This window comes from Pempheris klunzingeri, chromosome 17 (genome assembly GCF_042242105.1).
Source record: "Pempheris klunzingeri isolate RE-2024b chromosome 17, fPemKlu1.hap1, whole genome shotgun sequence".
In the NCBI taxonomy this organism is placed as follows: domain Eukaryota; kingdom Metazoa; phylum Chordata; class Actinopteri; order Acropomatiformes; family Pempheridae; genus Pempheris; species Pempheris klunzingeri.
In genome coordinates this window covers 21,403,860-21,428,104 of record NC_092028.1, presented here as the reverse complement: position 1 = coordinate 21,428,104, position 24,245 = coordinate 21,403,860, and the positions used below count along the sequence as shown (strand labels likewise).

Here is a 24,245-nt window from a genome sequence, read left to right as displayed (position 1 = left end):
AACGTTCGCCCCACACACTCTGCCCAGTCATCATTTTCCTAATCTTCTTTGGACATATTTAAGTGCCCTCGGGGTTTCTACAGAGGATGAAGCTTGAAGAGACAGGAGGGAACATCTCACATCAGGAGGGTTTCTCCCACTCTTCTGCTACAAAGTGCAGCTCTGAATTAATTAACTGGAGCTAAATTTGCTGTGTTTCCCACTGCGAAGGCTTGTGGAGAGGGGCAGTGTTCTCCCAGCAGGCAGCAGGGGGAGGGATGTCCTCACCCTGCCAGTCACACAACTGGGCTGACGGATGAGCAGAGACACAAACCCTGGAGGCTCATTACCCAGGAGGCCTAACCATCTCTGGATAGATCTCCTGCCTACCGCTGAGGTGACTGTCGGCACCGCAGCACCACGCTGAGCTGAGATGAAGTGAGGGGAACTTCAGCTGCTGAACAAAAGAAATTCAAACTGAACTTTCTGAACTCTCTTTCAGTGTGTTTGCATGTTCTTTAGAAAGCAGGCAGGATGTGCTCATATGGACCAGCCTTCTGGAAATCCTTCATTTCAACGACAGGTGAGCGTGAAATGTGTCTGAAACTGACTGGTTTAGATTCTTAGAGCCCCCCCCCCCCATCCTCCACAACCCTGATTACAGGAAACTGGTTTCTCCTTCACATGATGTTTAGAGATCAGATTAGCGGTGAAGTCGACTGTAACCTGATTACTTCCAGTGGCTACGATCTTTGCTCGCAGTGATGAAACCACACGTGATCACTCGTCTCTGATTTGTTCACTGTCGCCGCTCTCATGGTTTTGTTTTTGGCTGCACTAAGTTAGAAACCCACCAAACACGACCTGCCCAGCACATCAGACAGTTAGCAACTAGCTGGTGGACATATCGAGCACTGAGTGGCTCAAGATATTTAGTGGAATATTGTCCCGGGTGCCAGGTGGACTGACTCCAAATGAGAGTAAATGCTGCTCCGCATCTGCTGGATGAGTAAAGAGGCAACTGTTTGCTAATGAGCTCCCATATCAATTTAGAAGCTGTTAATAAGCCTGTGTTGCGCTCACAGCTTGTTTCCGCCGCCCCCAAGTGGCCAGAATTATTATCATGGCAGCTTTAAGTGTCGGCTCACACTCAATGACTGCCGGCGGTTGCCAAGGCAAAAGAAAATGCATTGATATGCTGGAGACGGAGCCAATTTTAAAAGTGAGAGTGAAATGAATTTACCTCCACAGAAACCCGTCTGCTCAACCTCCACTGAGACAGACAGTATATTTCTAAAAGCTGAACTGAGCAGAAAAAGAGGAGGAGGAGGCTGGAGAGCAGGGAAAAAAGGAATGGAGACAAATACAGTGACAACGAGAACGGGAACTAATAACCTTGGCAAAATGGATTCTAATTAACACGGCTGAGAAGAGTCACAACATTGAGACATGCAGCTCTGTCGTGTTTTAACTGCATCACTGCAGCTCGAGCCAACAGGACGGAAAAGAGAAGAAGCGGGAAACAACCTTGTAAAGGAGGATGTGTGGTGACAGAGGAAAAGGCTTTTACATCAAACATCTGCAGCTGTACGTCTGTGAGGCCTGCAGCTTTTAGTATTGGCCTTGTGATGGAGCAAAGCTTCAGGATGATTGAGTGAGGCAGAGTTCAGGTGAAGCACCTCCCTGCCGGCAAGGTCAGCGCCACTGATAGAGCAGGAAGTTATCATTTGTCAGTCAACAATCACCAAGAGACCACGAGGCCAGCTGAGGGTCCAAAGGCTACTGGGACACACAGTGTGGCAAACCATCCACACACACACACACACACACACACACAAATGCAATCCCATCATGCCTGTTGTGACGAGTTATTTATCATAGAGGTTCTTTATCTCAGAGCGATAAGCTGAACATGTGGTTTAGAATTGAAAAACAGCACAAGGAAGAGAAATGATAAAAAAAAAGCTATTAACTGTATATCAGTGGAAGTCAGGGACACATACCCTCTGCTCCTGTGTGGCTACAAAAGTCTGGAAGCCGGGGGCCACGCCGAAGCCCAGCTCGTGAACGAACGGGGGCTCCGCCTGGCTGTGGATCTGCACCCGCACGCCCGCCTCGAAGGCTGTATCCTCTGGAAGGGAAGACAGACGGAGAGATCCAGTTAGCTGATTTAGAAACAAACAGAAATGTGCCAAAAGGAAAAAAAGCTTAAATGTCTTTGACTGGTTCAGATAAACTATTCTGCTGCACAGAGGCAAAAACTACATTTCCTGTTTGAAACATCCCTTCAGCAAATGAATTTGGGGCTTTCGAGTCAAAGCCACACTTTATTACAACACGCTCTCAGAGACGTGCCCTCCCATTTGTCTCGACATCAAACACAGGTAGTGAGGAAGGCTCGGAGCTGACTTCTGAGATGAAAGGACCTTCATCCTGCCGTTCACAGCACTCGTATGCAAACACACACACGCAGAGGCGAGGACAAAGAGAGCCCTAACATTATGGGAAAGGAAAGAAATCAATAAAGTTCTCTCTCCACGTCCGCACATTTAGCGCCATGCCCCCAGACGTTCAATCAAAGCTTTGCCCCCCATCAGATAAACTCATCAATCAAACATCTGCACTGACTGATGTGGTGACACCTTGGATGCAATCACACCAAGGAACAGATGAAGGGATCAAATATGCTGTGTGTGTGTGTGTGTGTGTGTGTGTGTGTGTGTGTCCGTCCACAGAAGGAGCAGCAGTTTGTGGTCGGGAAACATTTCACCGAACTGGCTGAAGAGTTCTGCTTGTGTTCCCGGTCATCAAAGGGCGTCCATATACTTTTGGCCATCTGGTGTTATCTAGTTCTCTGGGGCCAATCAGGCCACATCTGAACCAGCACAGACCTGCTAATGTGGTCCTGCTCCAGCAAAGCAGGAGAAACCAGGTGGAGATGAACTTTAGTGGAGCTGGTCTAAAATATCAGCAGCACCACATTAGAAGGGTGCACATTAGACTTCTAGACTACATGTCTTTATAACAGCAGGGGCCTTGGCTCAGCCAGGTAGAAGCTACTGCATCAGGCGGTGGAACATAAACATAACATCCACTTCATCCTTTCAGGCAGACGTGCGTTAATGTGCTTGTGTCGATGCTGCTCTTGGTGACCAGTTAGTGTCGCCAACAGAAGCGTGTCTATTAGTTCAGCTGCTGTGTGTCAACCGGAGCGCTGCCACGAGCCAACACACGGGCGGAGGCTGGACTTGAGCGGCAGATCCTGGCTGTTCCTGGCAGATCCTAGCTGTTCCTGACTGATCCTGGCTGATCCTGGCAGATCCTGGCAGATCCTGGCTGAGGTTAGAAATGCTGCGAACACACTGAACATGACTTCTGAGCCAAGAAGCTTCAGATGCTGTTTGACCATCCATCAGGCTCCTCGTGTGAGCGTACTGACGCTTTAAGACTCACTTCCACTGCGGCTGCTTGTTATTTCATGTTGCATTATGCTGCTGCCAGTGTTGGTGATGTCTTTCTGGTTTCTGGGCTCAGTCTGCTCATCCTCAGGTCTACTTTAGATCTATTATGGTTGGACTTCAGTCTTTGAGAATTAATTCACGCATGCAGTAGCTTCTTACTGGTCTGTTAAATGTCAGAAAACACACTTTCCTAAAGTCCAGAGTGACGTCTTCAGATGTCTTGTTCTGTGTGAAGACACGTCCAGATCCCACTGACAGCCTGAGTATTAGCACGTCAGAACAGGAAAAGCAGCAGACTGTCACATGTTTGGTATTTTTTGCTTGAAACAGAACTCGTCTAATCTCTGAATCCATTAATTGTTTGAGCTCCAATTCTGAGCAGATCGTCCTCTGATAGATCTCCTGTGTTTATTAACAGACAACGACCTCCTCCGTGTCTGCGTCCGAAACAACGAGGAACAAACGGGGCTCACATCAGGAGGTCAGCGTGGCCTCAGCAGAGTCACAGACGGCTCCACAGGTCTGGAGTGACTTCGTATTTCATCACCACTATCGCGCTCATTTGACCTCAGATGACCCCACGGAGTAAAAGAGGGAGACTAAATTAGGATGCTATCTGCAGCTACAATCACAGCTTAGATCTGAATCTAAATTCAGTCAGTGTTCTGATTTCACCTCCGATCTCCTTCAGCATCTCAAGTGATTCAGGGAGATGGGAGAGGAGAGGAGGGGAGAGGAGGGGAGAGGAGGGGAGGGGAGGTGGGGGGTCGACTGCGATAAATGAGAGATGTGATGTGTGCAAGCATGTTGATTTATGGATATCAAATTTTGAAAACGCCACATCTTATCTGGCAGTTCCTCCTGGTTGTCGCAGGCTGTGAAGAAGCCAAGCGACTCCAGGCGTGTTTGTCTGGATCAGCACTTCCTTCTCCTCCATCTCACATTTCTCCAGTTTCTGTCACATCCAGCCTGTCAGGCTCGGCCTGTAACGGATAAATTCAGGGGGATTCGAGAGCCTGTTGGGGCTCATTTCACAGTAACGAGCAGCTCGCTGTACATTATCCCGCCGATTACACTGCTACTCACCACAGAAATTAGTAGTCTGACACAACATATTCATTCTGAAGTGATTTCAGTGATTTAAAAATGATTTGACTGTTTACACTACAGAAGCTCAGGACAAAAACCTCCTTTACTTTACTGATGGAGTAATGTTTTCTTTAAAGGCTTGATATGCTCCTCCAGAGTGATCAGAACTGCGTCCATGGCAACAGCCTCCTGTCCATAGCAACGGCCTCTTGTCCATAGCAACGGCCTTCTATCCATAGCAACAGCCTCCTATCCATAGCAACAGCCTCCTGTCCATAGCAACGGCCTCTTGTCCATAGCAACGGCCTCTTGTCCACAGCACCTGCCTCTTGTCCATAGCAACAGCCTCCTATCCATAGCAACGGCCTCTTGTCCATAGCAACGGCCTCCTGTCCATAGCAACAGCCTCCTATCCATAGCAACAGCCTCCTGTCCATAGCAACGGCCTCTTGTCCACAGCAACGGCCTCTTGTCCACAGCACCTGCCTCTTGTCCATAGCAACAGCCTCCTATCCATAGCAACGGCCTCCTATCCATAGCAACGGCCTCCTATCCATAGCAACAGCCTCCTATCCATGGCAACGGCCATCAATCCATAGCAACAGCTTCCTATCCATAGCAACAGCTTCCTATCCATGGCAACGGTCTCCTATCCATGGCAACGGCCACCAATCCATAGCAACAGCTTCCTATCCATAGCAACAGCTTCCTATCCATGGCAACGGTCTCCTATCCATGGCAACGGCCTCCAATCCATAGCAACGGCCTCCAATCCATAGCAACGGCCTCCTATCCATGGCAACGGCCTCCTATCCATGGCAACGGCCTCCAATCCATAGCAACGGCCTCCTATCCATGGCAACAGCCTGCTCTCCATAAATTACAGATAACTAGCCAGGCTTCAGATTCAGGCTTGGTCCAGACTAGAATATCTCAGCAGCTATTGTAAAGACATTCATGGTCCCCAGACTGAAGGGTTTTAGGGCTCCGTGCTACATGCTAACGCTACATGCTAACGCTGTACACTTGTGTGTGAAACAAGTCACTTGTGCTTTGTCACCCTGTGTTAGCTTAGCTTGTTTGAGGGAAGTTTACTATAAGCGATTTAATACAAACCGCTGAGCTCAAACAGTCTTTCCAGCATTTTCCAGTTGTCGTGGAGATGTGTCATATTTAACTTCTCACCTGTATTTACAGCTCGGCTCCTCTTTAATCATTCCCTCTCTACACTTGGAGTTCAGACATGGTTTTCAAACCTAGATGAGCTCTACACCAATCTCAACCTAATTCAGAAAGCGAGGCTGCAGCAGAGAGGCTGTCACATTATGCCAGGCTAACATGTTGTATTTAAAGTATTTGCATAAAATGCCATTAATCTAATGTTGCTGCTGGGTGCACATTTACTTTGTGCAGCCATAGAGACAAATCACATTTTCCAACAAGACTGAAAAAGTCCTCTGAGGAGCGGGACATGAGCCAGTTCGTGTCACTCAAACAGCTTCCTCTGGCTGCCATTAGTCCTCATCAAAGTAAAAACCTGTGTGATGCACAGAGAGAACAGCTTCACGTCTCCAAGAAGTAAAAGCACTCGTTTCCCACAAACACAGGAGAACATCACAGTGACCAATCAGCACAAAGGGAAGTGACATGAGTGGAAAAGATAAATGACGGATGAAGGACTTACCACTTTGTGTTTGGTTCAACCTGTTGTTGAACAAACGTCCTTCTGGTCCTTTCGGGCTCTTCTCAGGCTGTTCAGAACACGACTGATTTAATAACAGCAGGCACAAAGAGCGCAGACGCAACCGCCACATTTCTGCACTGCACTCAAATGTTTGTCGGGATTTACTCGTCTGTTTGCCTCATAAAGTGGGAGCTAAGATCTGCGATGATGGATGGCACAGTGACAGAAAGCAGGAAACAGAAGGGGACATATAGTTCTGAACGGGAGCAGAAGGGAGGCATTAGAAAACTCAACGTAACGATGCCATGACTCATTTCTAGATATGCAACTCTTTGCATGTCTCTTCCATTCTGCATCACTCCGTCAACGCCGACGCTAAAAATAGACACAGTGGGTGACAGCGAATTAACTGGTTGCTTGGGAACTCGGAAAATTTAGTTTCTTCACGTGATCTAAAACAAAACCTTGTGACGTGTGAGATGTTGGAACTTGAACGTGATGACAGTGAGACGGGCTTTTCTCCTTCCTCCAAACACTCTGCTGCTGATGGCCAACATGTCGGCCGCCCAGTGTGTAAACAGACAACTTTGTCCAAGACAGCTTGACGTACGTGAAATCTGAGAGGCCGAAACTTCAGATGACTTTTCAAACAAGGTGGATGTGTAGCAGGAGCTGAACTAATGATTCAGATGCAAACACAAGTTTTACATAACAACAACTGTTTATCTGCAGGCGTGTTCTGGGAGCTACTTTAATTCTTTTTAACAACTCTATCAGCATTTCTCATTCTCCATCTCAGCTGGTGTTCTTATAATGAAAGCCTGATGGAAAAACACAACAATAGCCTGATTCAGAGTCCTAATAACATGCTTTGATTTCCTGGCACTCCCGCTATACATATTTAAGGCTGCTTCAATAAGCAAGTGTCTTCTGAGCAGCCACAGTGTGGATGGGAATAACAGACAGACACATCCAACCTGTTTACTGTTTCCATCAGTGAGCAGTTTGGTCATCCACACACTGAAGGGAAAGCTGGGTATCCTGGCAACAAGCCATCTGTTTTCTTCCACCACTCAAACTTTATCCGTCTTCATTTCTCATACTGTGAAAAATGCTGTTTATTTCTGTTTGTCCATCAAGATAAAACGAGGAGGAGTCACAGCTGGCCTGCAGCTGGACAGAGCAGTGTGCTAATAGAGCCCCAGAGACCGACTGGCCTCTGGATGATGGGCAATGAGAGGAAACACGGGAGAGGAGAAGGTGTGGGGACTGGTTGGAGGAAAGTAATTGGTGAGAGGAGGAGGGTGAGGAGTGCCTGTGCAGTGAGTGTCTTACAGCGAAGGGGTCTGGCTCTGTGAGGAGACACTGCGCTCCCCGCTGAGGCTGACTCAGCTCATCTGGGCTAATTAAACCACACAGGGGCAAACAAGGCCGCTGCAACCCAGAGCCTGCTGGGAGACCGACCTCCACACGCTGCAGGCTGGTGGCTGCAGAGAAGCCCGTTCACACGGAAATAAAACCAGGAGGAGCTCAGAGCAGGGAGCTGCATGAGGAGGGCTGAGGGCATTTATGTTTTGATGATAGACCTTCTTTAGGTCTGAGCCCAGAGTAAATAACATCCATCTGCTGGCTGCTGTGGGAACTCCCCACCGGTTCAGACGTGAGCCGGCCGCTCAATGAGCTCCACTGTGGATCCACTGTGGATCCACTCAGAGAGCGAGCCTCCCTAAAACACTGAACCAGCAACAGGATCTCTGACACTGACAGCAGCTGATTGTGATAATCGTTAATGCAGCTCTTTATATTCTGGTATCACTCAGTCCTGTTTATGGTCGTCAACTGGCTCAACATGCTGCAGTTTGGATGAGGTCATCAAAAAGAGATCACATGACTCCCGTCCTGGTCGCCTGTAAAACACAGACGTGGTTTTAAGGTCCTGATGATGTAATGTTGAACAGTTCCATCCCCTCTCACTGTCACTGTGACGTCCCTCTGTGCTGAACAGGGTTCCATGAAAACAGCTGATTTGATTCAGTCTGATAATGCAGATTATCAAAGAGTGCTCGACTTGAAAGGGTTTTGAAATGCTTTAAGATCAGCGAGTGTTAGAGTGTTAGAGCAGCCATCAGTAACACCGGACCGGACAGCGATGCTGCAGAAATCAGCCTTTTAGGGATTGTGTGGTCCAAGAGTATTAGATTTCACCACATGGACACTGATAATGTTTCAGAAGATATTTGTTGCTGTTTAAAGGCCAATCGATAAATCCAGAATTACTGCCTCGTGTTTGCACGTCTCCACTAAGTTAAATTTGATCTGGGGTGGGGTTAAGGCCCCCACCACTAGAATCAGGATTAGAATCAGCTTTATAGTGAACATGTCCACACAAACAAAGAGTCTGAGTCCGACTTTTCTTTGCTGTTAAAGTGTCTTCGTGGTTTTTAGACACAATAAATACAGAGACAGAAAGAATCCATGTCCCGTCTGTGCTGAGTACGTGTTAACATCAGCGACAAGTGCAAAGATGTTGGAATAAATATGAAGAGGTGGAAGGGTCACTGTGTTTACAGTACACAGTATTAGCTGCTCAGGTTTAGACTGACATCTGATGATGATGATGAGGATGATGATGATGATGATGTCTTCAGCTGTACCTGCTGTAGCCGTGTTAACCTGCCTCCATCATCAGTGTGAGCCTGTTTTTACCCCTCTGTGGTTCTTAATCTTCACAGGTAACAACCTCCCAGAGCGGTCTGGTGTTAATGTGCACTTTAATATTCAAAGTGATTCAGTGCTGAATACTGAACGTGTACAAAATCAACTAAGAGGAAAGAAAAATAGATTCCAGTTGCCCAGTTCAGTTTGGAAATAATAAAACCTCACTTTCTATGAAAAAAACAGATGCTGAGCCATTTTATTGTTTCTCCGACTGACTGAAAAACAAGTGAAGGAACAGATGATACACAGACCCAGAGTGTTTAGTGTGAGCATCACAATGAGACTGTTCCAACTACAAAACACCGTCTGCTAGTTTCTCTTGTTGTCTTTTGATGGATAAAGTTCCTCATTCTCTGCTGTCGTTCTTTCACACAGCTGCAGTCGCTGGACCTTTTCTCCAGACTCGCTCCGATAACAATGAACGTCTAGTTCCAGGTAGCATCATTTATTCTGGGCTAACAGGAGAGGAGTCTGCAGTTAACCAACGCTTGCACTTCAACAGGTTTACACACACACACACACACACACACACGCACACGCACACACACACACACACACACACACACACACGTGTCTAAACCTGCTGACCTGCTCAGTCCAGGTGACCTGGTCTTCAGCTAAAAACCAGCCTCACCTCATGTGTTCAGGCCACAGTGTGTGAAAAACTGACAACATCATCATAAAAACAGAGAAACACAAGCTGATGGTGATGATAATAATAATCTCCCACATCTTGAAATCTAACACAGTTTATTTGATTTAAGATTTAATACGTTTTTGAGTGTGAAAGTGTCTCTGAAGTGATTTCATCAAGAGGACACTGAATCATTTCTGTGTAAATTATGGCTAAATTAAATAATGTGAATTGTGGCCCAAAGGCTCAGTGAGGATCTCAATTGGGGAAATTGGAAAGTTTTAAATGCTTGATCTGATTTTCACGGTCTCAAAGTGAATGTAAGAGTAAGAAAATCAAATATTTATGTATTTCCTCTGTTTGTATATAGTTCCATGGCATTCCTGATGTGTTTAAGATCAGAGGAAGACAATAAGGAAGGAGGAGGGAGGCTGTCGATGTAAAATACCTTTCATGTGACGTTACAGGAGAAGTGAGAGACTGACTCATAGGTGGGTGACAGAAGTGTGAGGTCCATTCAGCCTCCTGGATAAAATCCTCTGACATCAAGCGCAGAGATAAAGTCACTAAATACTGACTGAGGGAGTCAATAGACAAGAGATAAAGTACCAGAGATGAAGTTTCCTAAAGATTTGAATCCTTTTTTGCTTCCTCTGGACTTTGTACCGAAGGACACACACAATGACAGGTCTGTTTTTACTGTCGGTCACCTGGCAACAGTGGTCTCATGTCTTAGAGTGTGAAAAGCCGTCCTCATGGCCACATGAGATGAGAAAGAGAAAAGAAGAGAAGGACACATTTCGCACGTGTCGCCCTGTCAGTGTGCTTCACACCAACACGACAGCTGAGCAGGTGCTCACGCCTACCTGTGTCCCCCCACACCGGCAGGTACTCGTCCTGCTGGATGTCCAGCATGATCTCCAGTCCGTTTCCTGTCCCCCCCTTCATGGTGGTGCGGAGCGTCTTCCCCTCCTCTGCAGCGTTGAACATGTAGCATTTCCCATACCTGGTGAACACCTGAGAGGAGACAGAGAGAGAGAGAGAGAGAGAGAGAGAGAGGCCTGATGAGTGAGGACGAGCTAGCCCCAACACACACACACACACACACACACACACACACACACACACTAACAGGTTTAAAGACTTTCATGTGACTCTTTAAACATGATCCATCTGTGTTTCCTCCTTCTGTTCTTAACCCTTTTACCGCTCTGCAGCTTGTCCTCCATTTGCTCTCCTTTCATGGATATTATGGGATGGTGACAGCCACTCGTTCTTTTCTGTAGAATGAGTCAGGCTGCTGTTTTTCATGTGAACGGTCTGATGTGTGTTCTGTTTCCGTGTGTCTGCGTGTTTTAAAGCTCACAGACGATTTGATGTTTAGATGGTAAATGGATCACAGTGAGTGTTCTTCTCAGTCTTAACACTACATCCACATTCACACTGCTCATACACTGATGGGAGGTCGCCAACCAACCATTCACACTTCAACATGCAGCTGGAGGAGCTGATCCTCTGATTGGCGGACGACCTGCTCCACCTCTGAGCCACCGCCGTCCTGTAACAACACCTGACAACATTTCTAAGTGGATTCATGGACATCGATCCACAGCGGACAGCGAAGACTGATATCAGAGGAGGGAACAAGTAGCTCTGATTTCTGTGTGTGTGTGTGTGTGACGTCTCTTTTAATTGAGTTATGACTCAGACAAGAAGCCGAGCAATGTTTCACTAAAAAGGCATCAACTGAGCTCAAAGTATTAAAGTAATTTATGTGTGATCACGCTGGCAGTGATTGACGGAGTTATTTCTTTTATTTCAGAGTAATGGTTAATGTCTTCATTAACACACACACACACACACACACACACACACACACACACACACACACACGCTGCCCTGATGGCCACCAGTGTTAAAAGCTGCATCAGCCTTCACTCTCACATGAGCAGGTTTCTTTCTGCCTGAGACTGTTGTGACGTCTCCACTCAGGTCGTAATCACCATAAAAACCTCTTCAATACTGAAACAAGTGACAGCATGATCGCTGTCTGAACTGGAAATATGAACGTTTGATCTCTGACTACCTGGTAACATGTAAGCTGGGACAGAAAAAGCTGCAGACGAGTCGTTTCTTTACAAAGAAAGAGGAGTAGAGCCCAGGCCTCTACAGGCTCAGACCCACTGGCAGCGTCTGAGCCGCCTTCTCGCCGCCAAAGCTGATGGCGTCCGCTCCAGTCGACCCTTCAAATCCCTGCTGAAGCGTCGCGGTGCTTTCAGAAGTGTCTCTGACGGACTCAAGATTCTGAGAATCCACTCAGTTTTCAAAATAAAAGCCCCCCTGCAGACTGTCAGTGGTATATTCCAGCAGCACATCAGTATTATTCTCTAATGGGGGGGGGCACCAGGCCAGACGTCAGCCGCTCAGAGGGTTTTTAACACCATGACGACCAGAGGTTCATCTGGGATGGAGAAACACTCTGACTTTGACTTTAGCTGCTGTCTGTAGCTGCAGCACAACAAAGCAGGAAGTACATCCAAGAGACACATTTAAAGCAGCAGAAGAAGAAACGCAGCCTGTTTGGTCAGCCAGGCAAACGCTCCTGTTAGGACTCAAAGATGCACGAGGACGGATCATGACCTGCACCTGTTATTCAAGGTAATTAAGTTCATTGTTCATTATCTAGTGTGATATCCAGCTTTATCACACAGTCGACCAATGACGGCTGCTCTCAAGTTGTAAATGTGGCGACATTATCAACAAGGTTTTAACACAGCAGTTTGTCTTCTATGTAGATGGAGGGAGAAATGTGTGTTGTGATAATTATAATAGTGTTCATAAGAATCCAGGGACTCCCCAGTCGACAACAATGGGATTTGTGCCTTTTACTTAACAAACAGCATGTTATTGTTTGACAGCGCTGCATTGTGGTCCATCAGGGCCTCTGTCAGCGGAGATTATTATTAATCTCTGCTTCCTCTGCACTGACTGTCCTCCTCTGTCTGCTTACAAACTCTGAGCCAAGTCAGAAAGCCTTCAGTCTTCAGGTCTGAGGGACTGAGAGCAGACCGGGTGTTTACCGCTCATGTTGCTGAAACAGACGGTAAAATGGGGGCAAAGTGCAGTTTTTCCTCTTTGCTGGAATGGATGGATTTTTCATTTCATGCTCCTCCCCCTGTATTGACACCGGCCCTCTCATGGATGGTTTAGTGACGTGATTGATGGACTATCTAATGCCGTACTGCCACAGGGGTGGTGCGGATCGGAAGAATATGAAGTGCCACATTACAGGTTCATTCACCTATGCTAAACAGAAGTGCCTCCGACAGATATGTATCTGCACAAAATAAATGACACAGTTGGAGTTGCCGGAGCGTAGTGAAGAGGGCAGCAGATAAATATTCATGGCACCATCACTCCTCGTTTGCAGGTACAAGATGTGGCAGGTTTCCCTCCTGTTTCTTATTCTGCGCTCACGCGGTCGTCTCCGAGGTCCCATATGGTGGCGGTCCGACACTCATTTGTCATGTCTGCCGAGGCCTGCCGATCGAACCACGTCCTCACAGCACAGCACCCAGCTTCATTAGCAGACACAGTGTGTCGAGATGGACCACATAACCTTGGCTTCTCCTGAATGAAATCTAATGATGCCTCAGATGAACTTCATTTACGCGGCTGTCCAAACCCTCCAGAGACTGAAGTGTTCCATTTAACCCTCGCTGGTTAATTGGTCTGAAACTGTAGCATTAAGTGTCATTACCCCACAGTCATTTGCTATTCTGTTTTACACTGTGTGTGTGTGTGTGTGTGTGTGTGTGACGAAAGCACAGATTGGACTCGATCCTCCCCCACTTTTTCCTTCCTTTTCTGAGCAATTGGCTCCCGAGTGTCTACTCTGAGCTTTTTATGTAGGGAGGAAGAGCTTTCAAGGGGACTCTGCTCGCCCCTCTTTGTCAAGACTGATGGTGTTTGACAGACAGGACCAGGGCTAGGTCAACATCCCATCAGACCTCTGACAGGCACAAAAGCTCCTCCTCAGCCACTACATGACAAAGACACTAACAAAACCTTGACAGTAGGGTTCTGTTATTCTGCACATCCTCATCGCTGACCCTGACCCTGACGCCGTCTCTCCAGCTTCCTCACTTCCCTCCTGACCTCAAGTGGAGCTGATGGGAGAAGATAATGAGTTCTCAAACGTGTCCAGAAAATGTAGAATAGGCCGGCTAGAAAAACACGGAATGGTAAGAAGACTTAAACTCCACTGGAGAAATTGCAAATAGATAATATCGACTATCACTTTCTGTGTTAAGTTTGTCCCAGTTGTCATCTCAGTCAATGAAGCAGAGCTGCTGTAATAAACAAGAGCGTGATGACTCGTGCTCGACCAGCACTCAATCAATGCCAGCAAGCCGACACACGTCTCCCCGTTATTTCATTATTTGGTGTTTGGTGCTGTAATATAACGGGTAATCTCTTCTAACGGTAAAGCTGCAAAGATCGATATGTGTCTGCAAACAACTGCTCCGATCACTAAGTATAATAGGATAAGATATTATATAGATATCATAGATAAATATATATGTTCAGTTCAGACAGAAGAGGAAGAAAAACAGAAACAACATGCAGCAGGGGAATATAAAAAAGTTTATAAAAACATTTTAGCTCATTGTTTTGGTTTTCACAGCCAGTAACTTTACAGTTTTGTTGTCACCAACCAACATTTAGCAGCCAAAGAAGCTGGTGGAGACCAAAACAGGGTTAAGCGTAAAGAATGGACTGGCAGCTGTGAGGAGTCCAAATGAACACTAATGTTGCACCGTGTCAGCTGGATGTTTAACTAAGCAGCTGCTGTTTTAGCATAAATCTATAATCAGTTATCAACGATATGCTGCCACCACACGGCTCAACAAAAGTTTCAGTTCACGTCAGGACAGCTCTGTGCTGCTCCTGTCAGTTCTTGTTTTTGCTGCTACATTTTGAACATTGTACTGTGTAAAGTGTCGCAGAAGTCAAACTCAGCTGCTGCCAAAACCACATTAGTGTCTCCTGATCCAGGCCGGAGGTCTGAGAGCAAACCTGCGAGCGAGAGCGTGCAGCTGTGCTGCCAATTAAAATGCCTTTTGACCAACAAACCAGGTGTCATTAGTATTCACAGCTGCAGGTGTGAATATCTGGAGCTGCCACGACCTCGTCTGTTTGTCATGTAGGACCTCCTGCAGCGTGAGCAGAAATCATGTGTCCATTAGCATTAAATCCTGCCATGATGAAATGTCATGAGCACCAACATTCACTAATTAGACTGGAAGTAAAAGCATCCAAACATGAAAGCAGAAAAACCAGAAAGAAAGACCTGCAGGAGTGTTGTCGCCGTATCTGCAGACTTCTGGCCTCGTTAGAAGAAGTCACTCAGCTCCTCATGTTGGACTGCAGCACTCTGAACGCATCTTGCATACAATCCCATTCTGTTATCAGTGCTTTGCAAATGTCTTGCTGTGACGCCAAAACACTTGCAGCTTATGGCTCCGGAGAAGGGATGCTATCTTTTCTTTATTTTGTGCTCGCGGCCCCACCGGCCCCTTATTTATCTCCTTCTGCCCATGTAGCACCAAAGCCATCAAAATACCCCGAAGTGCACCGTCCTATTTAAAAATCCCATTTTGAATGTTACTGACACAGCAGAGCTGTATCTACCACCAGAGAGAGCTTTGACATATCGCCACGCTGGCCGCTGTTCAAACATCTTCTTCATTATTTGAGCTGATTCAGTGATGCGGGCCATCTTCTGTTGAAATCGATAAACAAAAAGGCCGCATGATGAGCACGTTGCTTTTGTAATATTACGGCCTGTTGAGATTGGACGCAGCCTCCTGAAGAGCTTCTTCATCAGATCCTGCATGCTGACATGGCTGTTAACTTTCTGTCGGTGGAGTTGTTCAGGCACCATTAGAAGAATCGGTCCACCTTCCCACAAACCTACAGCAAAGGCTCCTGAGAGCTGCATTCATATTCAGTTTGATGACATTCCAGCTGTCGCCCCTCTTGTATTTTTCCATTACAGAATAAGCAGGTAATAAGCCACTTCTCCTGCTCATCCTATTTGCTTTGCAGGCAGGCGGGACATAAAGTGAAAAGCACTGAAGAGTAAATACATAGCAGTCAGTGAACCAGTTTTATCAGTTCTCATGAAGTGCCTCCAAGTTTCAAGGTTACACCACTTCTGCATGAGTGTCTATTGTAATGTGGTGTTATAGTTTGACAAATCAATATCCATTACAGGAGAATTTAGCAAGCGCTTTATGATAAAACCAAAGAAGAAAGGAAGGGTGGGGGCGGCCCTTTATCCTCAGGGCTTAGTGAGAGAAGAGGAGAGGAGTAAAGTTTATGAAAAAGGTTTTTGAGCTGCAAGGTGAGCACTTTCTGCGCTGCCGAGGAGTGGTTCTACTTCTATGGGGATAAATAATGCAGAGGGCTGCTGCGTTAGCGACGTGTACACACACACACACACACACACACACACACACACACACACACACACAGCTGCCTCACTACCCAGATCACTATGGCTTTATGCACAGCTCTCCACCACCTGCATGCCAAGCTAGCTTCCCCTGCAACTTAAACTCACTCACATCTCCAGCACACTTCACGTCGTATTTCAGACTCTGCCATTAGATGACGAGTCGGCAGCTTTATGAAACTTATTCATCATTGCAGCCTATTGTAAGTTTACCATGCTAGTCCATAATCATTCATTTTATGAGACAGTGCAGGCTGCGATAGGACACAAAGGACTGCAGTCACTGCTGCCAGCGTGGTATTTATGCTGAGAGAGGAGGGAAAGGGGGGGGGGGGGGGGGGCGATGATGATAAAAACTATAAAGAGAGCGAGAGAGAGAGAAATGAGAGGAGGGAAATAGAGAAAGTGAGAAACTAATCTGGAATCAAAAGACAAACACCCCTCTTGAGTGGAAAAGTGAATTAAATCCCTGTGGCTGAACTGAGCAGGTTATTGTCTTCACGGTGGATTGTGAGTTTAAGAGTTTAGTTCACAGCTTCTGAGACTCCTCAACATCAAACACTCTTCTTTTGTCCTTTAAAGATCGTCTATACTAACAGAGAGTGTCCACCAACTCTGCCAGCTTCACAGATCAGCCTCCCTTTGTCTCATGTCCCGTTATGAGGCTGCAGGTAGGATCCTGTTAGCACAGAGCGGGTGTGCTGCAGCGTCATTCATCAGACACTATGTAAATACTGTACTGGACTATCAGCCTCAGTGACGACTTAAAGAAAGACAGGTATTAGCTGATCAGACCATTTACTCTTTCGAGGTGAAGACTGATGAACAAACTTCTCCCTGCCTGTCTACCACCATGACAACACGTCTTCAGTGCTGTAGCTCAGGATGTGTGTAGAAAAACACCTGGAGGGTCACATGAAGGGAGACACCAGCCCGATATCAAACACCGCTGCTCTATGGGGATGATTCTGAGGAACGGTAAGACGACGACGGCTGTGGCACCAACGCCTCGGTTGGCAGCTGTTGACACTCAATAACTAAAGCGGAGCTGCACCACACTGGAACCGTCCCGGGAGGGTAAATAGTTTGACTGAGTCCAGTCAAACCTTTTCCCTCTGAACATCCTCACTTAAAAGGGACCCTGAGGTTTGTTCACTTCAGGTAGAAAGTAGGCCATGTTTTCCCTACAGTCCCTGCAGCAGCTTATGTACCTGAGGTATCTGGTTTAATGAGCACACACGTCAACAGGAACACAGAAACAATCATTTGTAGCTTAAAGTTAAGTGTTAGACCTCTTTTCCTACAATCAGCAGTTTGTATCCACCTCTGCAGCGTCTTCAGCAGGTCATCAGACACAAGTTTTAGTTTAAATTTAGAGGCACAATGATCCCAAACCTGGCAACCTCAGTGTGACGAGAAGTCGGGGTGCTGTGAAGTCATTGCTTCAGGTTGTTGTTCACCAGCAAACAGCTCCAACTCAGAACTCCTACCACTTCTATTCATGTTTGGATTAAACTAATGAGACAAACGTGTTAATCAGTCGACTTTAGAACTGTCAGTAGGTGGATTTTCTCCCTTTGATGAGAATCTGCTCATCCCACCCTGTTAGAGAGAAAACATGGATGTTTCCTAAAATGCTGAACTTTTCTTTAAAGCCAAAATTCACCTCAAGCTTGAAAATTTTCCATCATCTTCCCTCTACTTAGTATTCTACAGCACGTTTAAAGTTCGCTCAATAAGCTCCATACCTTCCACGGCAGGACGTCTCTACTGAAAACAGAGAAAGTGCATTAAAAGGTATTTATTTTACAACTCTGCGCTCTAACTCCTCTCCTTACTACAGTGTGAAGTCCTCAAGACGTCAAATTTAAGGGAAGTTACTTCAGGTCAAACGTCTTGGACTCCCTGAATAATAATCTCACCGCTCTGCTTCCCTTCAACCACCACTTCCTGTTGCAGGTGGAGGAAAATTTAAATATTAAAACGACATGTTCTGTCTCGCTCTCCCTGTGTCCCGGCATGTCAGTCACGTCAGTGTGCTGAAGGCGTCCAGATATAGCTGTGGACTACCAGCTGTCACCCCAACTCATCAATCACATCACACGCAGTCATTATTTTTAATAAGTCACCTCTCGCTGAAGGCCAGTGGGCTCCATCTCACCTGTCACAGTGTGGCTGTCTCTGCCGGCGCTGATGCAAGGCTGACTAATGGCCAGGGGACGGGAACCTGTGGCAGCTCCTAATCAGACAGGAAACCAGCTCATCTGACTGGATGACATGTCTGGTCTTCCACTCAGTGGTTTTCAGGGAGGACGTCAGCTCTGTGGGCCGCTAAGATGTGCTTAATGCACTGCAAAGAGTTTGGCCACTGCCATCTGAGGCCTTCTGGAAGATGGCAGGGACCTTCTGACATTTGAGAATTTCAGGAGAAATCCACTAAGAGTTTTGTAGCTGAGAGGAAAGGACTGCTCTCCTGGTTCGTGTCACCTCTTTGAGACACACTATTGAAATATCAGACCTGGCAACACGGTGGAGCGAGCTCTGATCAATACCAGCAACAAAGCCTCATTATCCTTTACTATCCAATGATGCATACAGTCCACTTTCCAAATGGAGACGAAAAAGATCGAAAACAAAACAGCCACTGACTGAATGAGGTAACAACCAGTCACACACGGTCGACAAACACATCGGTTTATGGACACACAGCGGGCCGATCAGTCAGCTACACTTTATTGTCCCCAACACTGAACACTTTAAACACTTCACTGCACAACAGTCACAGACAGAAACACAGCAGCTCACACCAACATGAAGAACAACACTCCACGTCTGCAATATCAGCCCTCCTGCACCCCAGGGACCTGTTCCTGCACCCCAGTGACCTGTTCCTGCACCCCAGTGACCTGTTCCTGCAACCCAGTGACCTGTTCCTGCACCCCAGTGACCTGTTCCTGCACCCCAGGGACCTGTTCCTGCACCCCAATGACCTGTTCCTGCAACCCAGGGACCTGTTCCTGCACCCCAGTGACCTGTTCCTGCACCCCAGGGACCTGTTCCTGCAACCCAGTGACCTGTTCCTGCACCCTAGTGACCTGTTCCTGCACCCCAATGACCTGTTCCTGCACCCCAGGGACCTGCTCCTGCACCCCAATGACCTGTTCCTGCACCCTAGTGACCTGTTCCTGCACCCCAATGACCTGTTCCTGCACCCCAATGACCTGTTCCTGCACCCCAGGGACCTGTTCCTGCACCCCAGGGACCTGTTCCTGCAACCCAGGGACCTGTTCCTGCACCCCAGGGACCTGTTCCTGCACCCCAATGACCTGTTCCTGCACCCCAGGGACCTGTTCCTGCACCCCAATGACCTGTTCCTGCACCCCAGGGACCTGTTCCTGCACCCCAGTGACCTGTTCCTGCACCCCAGTTCCTGCGTACCATGAGGATCATCGAGTGTGTGTGTGTGTAAGTGTGTGTCTGTGCATGAGGTTTGACAGCTAAAACACTCATCTAAAGTTAGGACAGATCTTCATCAATGTTTAAACAATGCGTGAAGACTCACCAAACTAAGATGGATGGTGAACATCAGCATGTTAGCATTCTGACGTTAGCATGCAGCGCAAAGTTTAGCTTAAGCCTTGACTCAAATCTGTCCCTAAACATAACCGAGCACACACACACACACACACACACACACACACACACACACTTGCAACTGTAAAATGTATTTCCATCCTGTTTTATCTTATTGGAACGGAGACAGAATAGACTCAGAGGCACACATGCACACTAGTGTGTGGAAGTGAGAAAGAGAATCAAGCTTTTCTAAAAGAAACCTCAGCAGCCTCTGTATAAAAAAGTCTTATCTTGACAAGGTGGTGTATGTTATTGGAAAGTAAAAATATAGAATAACAGTGGGCCAGAGGAGGATAAAAAGTGTTTGGTGAGGGAGGAACTCTCCCGGTATCCATACGTTCTCCACCTTGTGTAAGCAAGTCTTCCTCATGAATTTGCAATTTTAGCTCAGTTTCCCTGAAAACGAGGAGGAATAACTGGGATAATAATGCAGTGTGATATACTGACCTGATAGCAGCTCATATCTGCTGTGGAGCAGACCCACTGGTCCATGAAATAACACAGACAGAAATGAAATAACCACTGATCACTGAGATTGCTAATGATTTTGGAGCTGCAGTTTAAACGATTATGTGTGTGTGTGTGACAGTAATGAAGAGAGAGACGGTGTGTGTGTGTGTGTGTGTGCAGCACCACGTCTATGACAGGCTCCTGTTTGTTTCTGGTCCAGAAAAGACCGCAGGGAAACATCCCGTCTGATAAACACGCTGGAAAAATCACAGTTCTGCTGCTTTTCGGTATAATCATATTAAAGAATCAGGGGGAGGAGGGTAACATATGCGGGGGAGGGGGCTGATCACAGCGCCAGCGGTGGGGGGATTCTCTGGTGTACAGACGACCACGTTTAATGCCTGCCAGTTAAGAGGAACTATAATTACAGCAACATTAGCAGAAATAGTAATCAGCTGCATGCCAGCACCGTCTATTTGTAAGTGAGAGAGCAAATAGCTGAGCGTTTCCCCACAAATGTTTAATCATGATGTGAATGAACACAAATATAAAGCTGTCTGGAGCTGAGAGCGATACTTCAGTCTGACTCCACGACTGAGACATTAAGGCCACAGGGTGTTATTCCACAATCAGAACCGAGCACCGCTGAGTTAATCACAACTTTGGGTTCAGCGGCACTGATTCGCTGCTAGAGGCCTCAGTGAGTGTGCAGCAGACACACATGCTATACAGCCCCGTGGACACAGGAAGTCCATATCCAGTGCCAATACACACGACCTGACAGTCAATCTGTTCGTGCACTCCTGAGGATGAACCACCCCAGAGAGGACTGATCGAAGACGAGGACGCTCCGTCATGATTAAAGCTGATGTGCAGAAGTGTCAGAGCTCTGAAAGAACAGGGTGGGAGAAGAAGGAAGCAGCTGTTTAACCAACATGTCTGCTCCTTCTGGTTCTCCTCACTTCTGCCCATCGACTGAAAGTGATGTTAACAGGACGTTATCCAGGTCAGTGCTGACAGACCAGTTTGTAGGGTTTCTAGAGAGTGAGAAGCTGTCCATCACAGAGGGGGGGGGGGAAACAGAGCGAGATGGAGAAGTCTGCTCGCTCGCTCACCTCCACACAGCTGCCAGTCACGGCGTGAAGTGGGTGTGGATGACCAATCGTTGATTTTGGAAAGTAACAGGAAGGGGGGGGGGGTTCTGAGCCTGTTCAGCTGCCCCACAGGCACCTCTGACAGAGTACACTGGCCCCTTACGGCGAACCAAGTTCAAGTTTAACTACAAACTAAGCAGGACGTCTCCAGCTTCACAGCGCCCCAGAGTTTAAAACAGCAAGTCAGGTCCTGTTTTCACTGTCACAGAACACTGTTTGCTATTCACACGGAAGATCCAAGGAGCAGGACACTCTGCGTCTGAGAGGTCACTGCTCCCCTGAGAGTGTGTGTGTGTGTGTGTGTGTGTGTCTGTGTGTCTGTGTGTGTGTGTGTGTGTGTGTGTGTGTGTGTGTGTGTGTGTGTGTGTGAGAGGAGTACATGATTTGCATGGCGGTGAGATGAATATAACAATGTGGCAGCAGTGGGCCCCCTCTGCTGCACTGATAACACTACAGCAGCAGAGGGATGACAAGTGACACGGACGGCTCGGTGTAATTGGGGAGCCATCTGCACAAATGAATATAGCTGATCTTGCATTTCCAATATGTCAAAACTGTGCAATGTCTCCCGCTATTACGATCCATCACACAGGAGCTCTCACAACAGAAGGAGCCTCGGTTCCCCCTGAATTCACGGACGTAGCAGAGAGAAAAAATCTGATAATGTGTCGGCATTGTCTCATTCAGCTGCATGAAATTGGATAAAGTGATGGGAAACAGATGAACAGTAACGGTGGGAACCACCAGGAACAGATATGCCAAACATATAAAAAGACATTTCCCTTAGTTTGTCACATTCATATGCAGGGGCACAGAGAGTGGGTGGGGGCACACCATGATGTGAAATCTGATTAAATTATTGCCAGCAGTCTCAGTGTGTGTGTGTGTGTGTTTTCTGTGTAGAGGATCCAGCCACAGAGAAGTAAGCAGACTGTTTTTGGCAGCGAGAGCCTCAATTCCCCAAAAAACATCCCATCAATAGATCATCAGTCATCTGATGCAGCATTGTTAAAAATGGATTTGTGGTCAGGAACTCTTGAGAGAGTGTGTGTGTGTGTGTGTGTGTGTGTGTGTGTGTGTGTGTGTGTGTGAGTGTGTGTGTGTGTGTGTGTGTGTGTGTGTGTGTGAGTGTGTGTGTGTGTGTGTGTGTGTGTGTGTGTGTGTGTGTGTGTGTGTGTGTGTGTGTGTGTGTGTGTGTGTGTGTGAGTGTGTGTGTGTGTGCTGCAGAGCATGTGTTTATTGACAGACTCTGGGAAAATGGTTTCAAAGGCCTCTAACGAGTAGATTAAGATTGATCTTGTTCGAAGTTACCACTAGAAGAAAAATCCCTTTTACTGCTGCAGGAACAGAAGCCTGATATTCAGACTAAGCGTCCGTTTCCTTACAACTCCATTAGTCAGCGTGACTCTTATTAGACAGAGACGTGGAGTTATGGCACCTTGTGGCTGTTACAGCATCACCACCTGCTTCACCTGCACCACACTGTGCGCTGCTCCTCAGGTGTGTCAGTGCTCAGGAACTATTTTATCACGTTCGCTGCCTGGAACGGTTCTTCACAGCTTTTTCAGACCACAGTCTTTCTCTTAGTGCTGCTGGTGCCTGAACATCACCTTCACATGTTTAGATAGAGTATAATATAGATACACACAGTCCCCTAGAACTGACGGCAGATTGATTACACCAAATGTCTACAGTCTTTAACTGGAACCAGGCTGAACTGCATCATGTCAGGAAACAAACACTGGGGGAGATATGCTGAGAGATAATTAACCACTGCCATGTGAAGCAGCTACATCAGTCTGAAATACACTGGCTCAGTCCACTGCAGTGTGATTTATTAGGCTCTTCTGCAACAAAACAAGTTCAAACAACCGATTAAACCCCAAAGATTACGATGGCTGCGCCCTGACGCCCGCCTGCTCCTTCACAGCCTCACGCTGGGACGAGGTTTGGTCTTCAGAGCCTTTGGTACCGCTGTCCTGTCATGTAGTGACATCAGGAATACATCAGTACATCCACGCTCTCACCTTCCCCTTTCTGTAACAAACAGAAATCCTACCGGTCCCAGAAAATGTCAACAGCAGGGTGAGTGCTCCCACACAGAGCAGACTGACAAATGTCAGACCTTCACTCACGAGCTGCCGGCCTGCAGGAGCCAGACACACGTTCCACCAACAGGACAGGACGTTAAGGGGAAATGGAGAGAATCAGTCTGTCACCTTCACCGAGGCAGAGCAGAAGAGTGGCTCAGACCAAGGACACACAGACAGAGACACACACACACACACACAGACAGGGACACACACACACAGACACAGACACAGACACACAGACAGGGACACACACACCCAGAGACACACAGACACACAAAGAGACACACACACAGACACACACACACCCAGAGACACACAGACACACACACACCCACACACAGACACACACACACACACACACACACACACACACACACACACACACACACACACACACACACACACACACACACACACACACACACACACACACACACACACACACACACACACACACACACACACACACACACTCAGGGATCGATCCTGCTCTCCTTCCTCATGGCTGAACCTGAACCTGAACCTGAACCTGAGTCAGTCCATGCAGCAGAAAGTCACGAGGCTTCTCCCCAGAAGACCGTGAATGCTCCGAGGTGGAGAGCAGGTCCATCTGTTCGTGTACACGTCCATCTGTTCCACGGATTCATCCTTTCCTCCGACATTACCATCCACACGGCCCGCTCCGATCACCGGGCAACTGGGTTTTATATCATACATAATTAACTAAGTGAAGCCGTCTGCTGACTAATTCTGAAATAGTCGGACCCTGAAATGGAGCTTCCTCCAGCCTGAGAGTCTTAAAAGCACCTGTAGGGTGCTGCTGGTCA

The 24,245-nt window shown here is 47.2% G+C and overlaps 1 protein-coding gene across 1 annotated transcript in view; it reads right to left on the bottom strand.

Moving 5' to 3' along the window:
* asic2 (acid-sensing (proton-gated) ion channel 2) overlaps positions 1-24,245 on the bottom strand; it is a 222,012-nt gene that overhangs the window by 8,914 nt on the left and 188,853 nt on the right. The window contains exons 2-3 of the mRNA XM_070848077.1: positions 10,432-10,582; positions 1,983-2,110 (exon numbers count right to left, since the gene is read on the bottom strand). Coding sequence (XP_070704178.1) covers positions 1,983-2,110; positions 10,432-10,582 — 279 coding nt within the window. The remainder of the gene's footprint in view (positions 1-1,982; positions 2,111-10,431; positions 10,583-24,245) is intronic.